Source organism: Raphanus sativus, chromosome 9, assembly GCF_000801105.2.
Source record: "Raphanus sativus cultivar WK10039 chromosome 9, ASM80110v3, whole genome shotgun sequence".
Lineage (NCBI taxonomy): Eukaryota > Viridiplantae > Streptophyta > Magnoliopsida > Brassicales > Brassicaceae > Raphanus > Raphanus sativus.
Genome location: NC_079519.1, coordinates 11,682,686 through 11,691,396, shown reverse-complemented (window position 1 = coordinate 11,691,396; position 8,711 = coordinate 11,682,686). Strand labels below are relative to the sequence as shown.

Genomic DNA, 8,711 nt, shown 5'->3' with positions numbered 1-8,711 from the left:
GGTTTAAAACCCCTTTTGTAACTACATGGACGGTAGTTGCAATCAGCCACTTTCCTAAAGTTTTAATAATTGAGCAATAAAAAACATAGCCAAGCTTCTCAGTAAGACTGAAGGAGTTAGGATCACTAAGAAAAAGATTTCAAGATTTTACATACTTCAAATTCAAAACGCGATTGTCATATGAAGTATCCATATGTTTATTGTTTTATTTCGATATGGATTCTCAGACCACCTCTTATTTGATTAATTTAATAATATTTTAATTTAAAAGTAAAGTGGAATAAAAAATAAATAGGTTGACATCAATTATCCTCTAAACTATTGGCATCAATACTCAATGCAAAATACTTGTTAGCTCCTCAATTGTATCCCAAACTAATAAATTGATCAATTTCCACAATTTTATCAAATTAAGCAAATTACATTTAATTAACATAGTCATGTCTTGCTTAAAGAATTAAAAATAGTTTAGTCCGATTGAACATAAATTTGACCAATAATCTTAGCCTATACATGTTTGTGAGTTATGATTAAGGTTCAATTTAGGTTTAATTCGAGTTAAACTATATAAACAAAATATGATTATGTTAATTAACTGTGATATGCATAATTTGATAAAAATTGTTAAAAATTGATCACATCACTTGTAATTATTTGAGAAACATTACAACATTTTATCTATGACATATATCATCATAAAAATGCTTCTCAAAGTCTCTAGAGAATATATTGGTCCATCTAAACATATATTACTTCTCATTAAACTAATCATAAGATTATTAATAGTGTACAATTAATATTTTCATTTTATCCTAAAATAAAAGTTACAAAATTACCTAACATGATTAATATATATATATATATATATAATGTATATGACACATTAATGAAATTAATGATTTTAATATTAAAGAATTAATAACAATCATATTAACCATATAATAATTTTTTTATTTTTTTTTGTGTATGCTATATATTTTTTTAAATGACTATAAATTATTAAAACTGTTAAAAAGTCCACATTGAAAAATTTATGATCAGTGGTTTAATTTTTTATAATAACAAGATACTAATGATTATAAAACCATATGAGTAAAAATCTCATTTAATAAAATATTCTTAATAAGATATATAAGATATATATATATATATATACATAAATAAATATATTAATTTAAAATTTGCATTAAAAAAGATTTGTGAACTTAATATATTAATTTCAAAATTTGCAGTAAATTTCTATGAGCGATTATAAACTATAAAACTATTAAAAGTCCCACATCAAAATGTTTTTATCAATAATTTAAAGATTTTGTAAAAAAAGATTACAAGAGATCATCTATCTATATATATAAAAAAATGTTCCTTCTCTCCTGTTGTGCCACGTCATTAAGTCGAATTTTTGCAGCGCGCCACGTGTCTAAAACGCTGCATTTCATTAAAAGGGATCAGCGATACTTATGGACTACTTTTAATTTTGTGGGCTTTCGTTTGGCAGAATGAACCCAGCCATAATTCTCTTCTAGCGCGTCCAATGGAAAATTAGGGTTCATCTCCGCTCTTTGTTCTCCGCCGTTGGAGAGATTAATTTTTTGGGTTCGAGTTGATGAATCTGTTTGTAGGGTTTCGATTGCGTCGTCTGATCTTATTTCTCATCAACCAAAACGTTCTCAGTTACAGATTCGTCTCATTAAACCTCTTCTTAACTCCATTAACCATATCTATCCTTGAATGCAATTTCCCTTCTGGAAGGCGGTGTCACTGCGCGTATAAAAAGGCAAGCCTTTCTCCTCTCGAAACCATCTTCTCGATCTGTTGAGTCAACAAAGTAAACTATTTTTTTTCCTCAGAAATGGCTAACTCAGAAGTTCTTCCTTTTTATTTGAAGTCCGGTAGTTTTTCATCCATCGTCGAGGTTAGGTTGTGCAGTCTGGTAGGCGAGAAACATCAGGAACAGTGGGGATTTCTTCTCGCTGACTAAGGGAAACCGGAGGGGTTACGGCTACATTCAACCGATTCATATGGATTTCTTCTTAAATCGTTATGGGCGTCAATATGCTTCTCCTGGACGCCAAGGTAACTCCGGCGATTTTAAAAAACAGACCCAACCGTTTTCCTTTAAGATTTACAAATCGTAAACCATTTGTCAAATCTCATACGTAAGATTTTTGCTTGAGTAAATTTTAGTTTTCAACAATGTTTAAGATTTTAAAAGTAGATTATTGTATGATAGTTTTAAACAATCTGCAGGACATTACTGAAGAAAAAAAAAACTTATCCATGCCCAAAAGTGGTTATTCTGTGTTGATATTGTAAAGAAATAGAAAGAGTCTTCACGGTTTCAGAGCTGCCGAAATGGTTAGATAATATCAAGATGTTTGGCACCGCCATACTGGGGAGAAGAGCATTGTCTTTAAGCCAATATACTTTGTTTTTGGATCATCTGGATTCTGGAGATTCCTTTGAGAAGAAGAGAAGGTGCTGAAAGATTCAATGAAACCATCACAAAACAGGAAGTAAATGAATAAGTTTCTGACAAAAACATTGTTTGAATCGAGCATAAAGCTAAATATCTTTATGATTATATGATGTATAAGATTCTGGGCAATTTCCGGTATAGGAGGAGCTAGATTTGGGTGAAGCGGCAAATGATTTGGTGATGATGGTGATTCAGCCCGTGACGAGGAAGAGTCTTGAGAGCTATAGTGGCTCTGATCTTTAGCAGAGCAGACAAAGTCGTTTCCCTACTTCCTGAATTTGTTGTAAACAAGTAGAAAAAAAATGCTAAGGGAAACCGCAACGTTATGTTATGGTTGGACATGAAGGTAAACCGATTCAATTTTTAACCATCCTAACTGTTTTTTCTAATCAAATTGGATTTACTAAACAGGGTTATGGTTTTGTTGTAATATCTTTAAGCATGTGGAATGCATTGGATCGCTTATGTGCAAGAAATTTTACTGTCTAAGAAACCAGAGGAGAAGAAGGTGGTCAAGTAAGGTGATGGAAGATATAACTCCATTAACGTAGCTAAAAATAGGGAAGCTTTAAAGCTTGAATCAACGAGCTGCAACCAAGTCTCCACCCACTATTTTTTGATCAAATTCTACAACCATTAAATGTTGATATTTAAAGACAAGACTCAGTTTTAATGTCTTTTTTGCATTTATGGTTTGATCCCAATAGTCTAAAAACTTCCGTTGATATTGATGAATCCTTTACTTTTATATATATGATCAGTCAAATGTAATTGTGTTAGAAAAAGATTAGTCAAATGTAAGTTTGTTTCTTTTTTTGTTGGATTTATTTAAGAGAAAAAATTAAGTAATAGAAGAGTTTTTTTGTACATTTCATATATTTTTATCAAAAATTAGAAAACTTAAACATTTTATTATTCTATAAATAATGTAGTTAGCTTCATTATAGATAAAATCATTATACATAAAGAACAACAAATATTGAAAGTTGATATTAAAATGGAAGGTAAACATACATAATATAATCCAAAAATAGATAGTTTAGAAAATATAAAGAAAATTTAGGAAAAAAAAATTATACGATGCTTTCATTTTCACATTTCATCTGAAATAAATTTATATTTATAAATATACTAATTATTTTTAGATATAATAGACAAAATATCTAAAATATATAAGATATTTTTAAGTTTGATTAATTTGCCCCAATGAGGAACCTCTCCGCTAGGTTTTAATTTAGTGTTGTTTATGTAAAAAGTAATTAGAAAAAAATAAGTTAACAAAATATCTATGGGCTAGAGTTTAAATCATTCCACGGGGTTAAAGATTAGAGGATGTCATCTTACAAAAGTTATGATTATATGCTATCACAACAACATTATAATCAATGTCACACATGCTTTTATTACAAACAGATTAAAAAAATTGTGTTCATAATTTAAACGAGATATGTATAGTTTTCATATCAAAAATAAATTACAGTTCTTCTTAATAAGACCATCCAGTTTGGACACAATCACATTTACATTTATTAAGTTAGAACTTACAATATAAACAACACTATTTACAAGCTTTTTTGTCATTGACACTATTTTACAAGCTAAATAAGCATTATGCTACACAATTAACATATATTACACGTGTATTAATTATACATCATAAATTTCTTATGGTAACACACATATATATTACATAACTAATTTTATAGTTAACTATACATTTTATCTCAAATAAAATTTTAACAATAATCTACTGCAAAAACTAAATTTAGTAAAAATATTAAGTGTATGAAATTAAAGGAAAAATGTGAATTTATTTACAATTTTTTTTCTTTTAACAGAAATGAAAAAAGAAAAGTTACACGGGTTTTTTACTTTCATGGTCATCCAATTCCTAAACAAATCACAATAATAATGTAATGCCACATTCAATTCTTAAAAGATTTAAGATGATTTTCTTTTGTTAAGTAATCTATGTTTGAATTATATATTAAGAAAAAAAAATTCTTAATATATAATTCAAACATAGATTACTTAACAAAAGAAAATCATCTTAAATCTTTTAATAAGAAAACAAAAATCATATTTAGAAAAATAACAAGTAATATTTTTTTAAGTTATAACTAATTTTTCAGATAACATGGTTTATTTCAAATACAATAAAATGTAGAAAATTTAACTAATATGTATATTTTTAAATAATTACAATTTATATTAAATATTTACTCTAACTACTTAAATATTTGATAATTTTTATTGCAGCTGAGATTAAGGAACAAGAAAACCCAGAATCAAGGGGGACTTTTAGGTTTGATGAAATCGTGGTGGGATCCAGGAATCGGCGGGGGGTTTCGAATCAAGGGGGATCGGGATGAGGGAAGGAATCAGAGAGGGGATAATGGAGGATTTTTTCAGGATCTCAATGGGATAAGGGAAGATCGAAGGAAGGGAAACATCAAGATACAAGAGATAGCGATATCAAGGGGATATTGGCTTCCGATTCCAATCAGAAGTAATACGAGATTGATGGGATACCAAGGTAATTACTTTGAGATTTTTGATTACACAGAGAGGGGAAAGGGATTATTTTGTTTTGGAAACATGGAGATACGGGAGGATCAATTTGATTGTCAGTGGGGATTTGAGGGAATCTTCACCTATAATTTTGATATCGGGAGTGATTTGTCACAGAGGAAAGAGAAGGCAACATGGACTTACTATAAAATCATTTCGGGAATGGGATTTCTCTTAATCAGTTTCAAGTTTCTCTACTCTTTTAAACTAAGTCACAGAAAAGAGTTGATTGTGGTATCAATGGCGCAGGGTCAGTTATTGGGATCATTGGGTGAAACAAGGATGGGCGAAGGGACTCGCAAGAGGTTAAAAATCACGGTTGCTCATTTCGACAACTCTGACTTGATCAAATCTTGTTCCAAGATACTGATGGGGAGGTGCATGAACCCACCTGCACAGGAGATGAAGGCTTTGCTTTCAAACCTACCGAAGATTTGGAAGCTTGAGGATCGTGTGGTTGGGAAAGATCTGGGTCTTGGTAAATTCCAGTTCGAGTTTGAGAACGAGGAAGACATTGAAGGTGTGCTCAAGTTCCAGCCATATCATTTTGATTTCTGGATGATAGCTTTGGCGAAATGGCAACCAAAGAGGTCATTGAATTACCCATCTGAAATTCCATTCTGGGTTCGGGTTCTGGGGGTTTCTAAGGAGTTTAGGACAGCACCAAATTTTGAAAGCATAGGCGATGCTATTGGTAGGGTGATCGAGGTGGACCTAGACCTGATGCGAGTATTGGTAGTGGTGGACGCCTTCAAGGAGCTATGTTTCGAGACTTCTGTTGATTTCAAGGGTGGTGAGTTCTATGATGGGGAGGAAGTTCCTATCTTATTGCGGTACGAGAAACTATTCGGCTACTGTGAATTCTGTGGGAGCCTTTGTCACCATAAAGGGATATGCCCAACGACAAAAGGTTTCAAACAGGTTCCAGAGAGGAAAATGGAGGCTATTGAAGGTAACGGGGGATGGCATGAAGGTCATAAGTATGACGACCGGGCTAGAAGCTACAAAGGCGTCGTGCTTCATGGGAATGGAACTCAACAGAATCGAGAGAGAGACTCGAGGGAGTACACTGGTAAGGGTAAGGGAAAGATGATTGATGATACTAAATCCAAATGGGTGAGAATGGCAGACAAGAGTAACAGGAAACCCTCTGGAACCAAAGTAAACAACAGAGGAGAAGGAGAGGTGTCGAACCATAAGTCCCCTCGTCGGGAAGACACACGCTCACACGATCAAGAGGGGAAAAAAGATGGGTCACTAGGTCGCATCATTGCAAACCAGACTCAGCTGGGGGCACAGGAGGATGAGAAGGAGGAGGGAGAGATCAGGATTGAGGATAATGGTAACATGTCACTTCCTTCGAAGGAGTTTCAAGAACAGTTGGCTAAAACACAGGCGGTTGGTACTGAAGTTGTTTCAGACCCAACTGATGCAGTGCAGGGTCTTAAGCAACTCCAGGGGCTAGTAGAGGGTAACTTGAAGATAGGGGAGGAGGAGATGATGGAGTGGGATGATCTCGATGCAGAAGATGATCTCCCAGAGCCGACGGAGGAAGAGCTGGCAGCCATGAGTTTAGAATTGGAGGAACATGCGGCTCTTGGTGACATTGACGATACTGAAGCACCACTGGTGGTCGTGGAAGAGAAAGGGCAACAGGTAGAAGAGGAGGCAATGAAACAGGTAACAAAGAAGAGGCTCTTTAAAAACACGGTGAGTACTGCAGCGAGCTCCAAAATGAGAAGTGCCAAAGCTCTTGCATCTCCTCGTAAGAAGGTGCCAGCTCGTCCAGGAAATCGAGCAGGAGATAAGTATCAGCAGGAGACTAAGGTTGCATCAAACCTGCTTGCTGTCCATCAAAAACCATAGGTCTATGGATCAAGGGTTTTATTTTTATTTAGTGTCTGATAAACAGGATGGGGATCTTGTTGTGGGGTGGTCTTTGTTTTTAATAAGCTCCATGAGCATTTGTTTTTATGTTGGGTTATATGGTCTTAGTACCTATGTTTCGGGTGTTGTAGTGTCTTTATGTTTCTATGGCTGTTTACTTGTTCAAGTCAAGCAATGGAATAATATTGGGGTTTTGAGGTACGGGTACTGGAGTGGCTATGCATGGGTCATGAATTATTATTGGGATTTTATATTGATGATAACAAGTGGAAACTATGGTTCGACAGAGATGTATACAACACTGAGGTATCACTGTTTTGTTTGGAAATTCTGGACAGGTTGGGGACTGAAAGTCAAATGGCATATTGGGTGGGAAATTTTATTATTGGAGATGGAGAAGGAAATGGGGGAACGATTATTGAGGCTTGGTTTGACTTGTTTATACGGCACATATAGTTTATATTTGGAAATAAATGGCACTGAAATATGTTGTGACTTATTGGACTATTCTTACACCAAGTATGGTTCAAATTGCAATTTTGTCTGGCCTGATATTTTGTCGGACACATATTTTAAAATATTAAAAGTTGTATCTGGGTGGAGTATTTATAGATTGCGTTGTTCTCTCTGGAAAATTTATTTGATTCAGCTGAATGGAGTCTTGAATGATCTTGTAGTGCACGACCATGAGGGATTATTATGGTCTGTGTGGATTCGGATAATGGGTTTCTTGGTGTTCACGAGATATTATGATCGCTTCGAATCTGTATCTCCTAGTTTAATAAAATATATTATATGAAGATTTTAAGTTGGAATTGTAGGGGAGTGCAAAGTAAATGGACCATGAGTTATCTCCGAGAAATTTGGCACAAATATAAACCAGAGTTTCTATTTTTGTCGGAAACAAAACAAGATGCAGAATTCTTACAAGGTATTCAGGCACATTTTGGTTATGATAATTTGGTTACGGTGGATCCGAATGGGAGAAGTGGAGGTTTAGCACTTTTCTATAATAATGAATTGGAGGTTCAGGTTTTGTATACGAGCAATAGAATGATAGATGTCGAAGCGGTTACCCTTGGTAAAAAAGTTTTTTTAACATTTGTATATGGTGATCCGGTACAGAAACTAAGGGAGCAGGTATGGGAGAGATTGACAAGGTATGGGCTGGCGAGATCGGACCCATGGTTTATAATTGGAGATTTGAATGAAATTACTGGTAACCATGAGAAAGAGGGAGGAGCGTTACGGAGTGCCAACTCTTTTATCCCCTTCAATGACATGATAAGGAATAGTGGGTTACTTGAGTTCCCGGCACGGGGAAATAAAATGTCGTGGCAAGGTAGGAGAGGAAAGGGTAAAGGAGCTTTTACAGTCAGATGTCGACTGGATCGCGCACTAGCCAACGAGGAATGGCACACCCTTTTCCCGGTTTCATATACGGAATATTTAGGAATGGTGGGGTCCGACCATCGACCCGTAGTTGCATTTATTGAGGATAAAGTCCGTAGAAGAAAAGGACAATTTCGGTTTGATAAAAGATGGATTGGACAAGAGGGTCTTTTGGACTCAATAGTCTCGGGATGGAAGGAATCTGGCCCTGGTATATCAGAGGACATAGTTTCAAAAATTAGTAACTGCAGGCACGAGATAGCGGCTTGGAGAAAAAATAATCCACTGTATGGAAAGGAAAAAATTGCGGAGCTTCAAAAAGCACTGGAAGAAGTACAATCTGATGATTCAAGGTCACAAGAGGAGATTATTGAGGTCTCTA

At 34.6% G+C, this 8,711-nt stretch overlaps 1 protein-coding gene and 1 long non-coding RNA gene across 3 annotated transcripts; both read left to right on the top strand.

Annotated features, from left to right (window-relative positions):
- The first annotated feature begins 1,785 nt into the window (after positions 1-1,785).
- On the top strand, positions 1,786-3,293 carry LOC108823861 (uncharacterized). 2 transcript variants are annotated; one of them, XR_001945121.2, is made up of 4 exons: positions 1,789-2,076; positions 2,251-2,516; positions 2,621-2,825; positions 2,920-3,293. It is a non-coding gene; the product is annotated as an uncharacterized LOC108823861 (long non-coding RNA). The 2 variants fall into 2 exon arrangements; XR_001945120.2 differs by having other exon boundaries at positions 1,786-2,076; positions 2,251-2,825.
- Positions 3,294-4,783: 1,490 nt separating this feature from the next.
- Positions 4,784-7,138, top strand: LOC108826145 (uncharacterized). The gene is made up of 2 exons (XM_018599525.2): positions 4,784-5,015; positions 5,300-7,138. Exon 2 carries the CDS (start codon positions 5,333-5,335, stop codon positions 6,914-6,916), a length of 1,584 nt encoding a protein of 527 aa, XP_018455027.2. The 5' UTR covers positions 4,784-5,015; positions 5,300-5,332; the 3' UTR covers positions 6,917-7,138.
- Positions 7,139-8,711: the final 1,573 nt, after the last annotated feature.

What these genes read in the sequence shown, in the direction of transcription:
- LOC108826145 (XM_018599525.2), top strand. Translation starts at nt 5,333, where the DNA reads ATGGGCGAAGGGACTCGCAAGAGGTTAAAAATCACGGTTGCTCATTTC.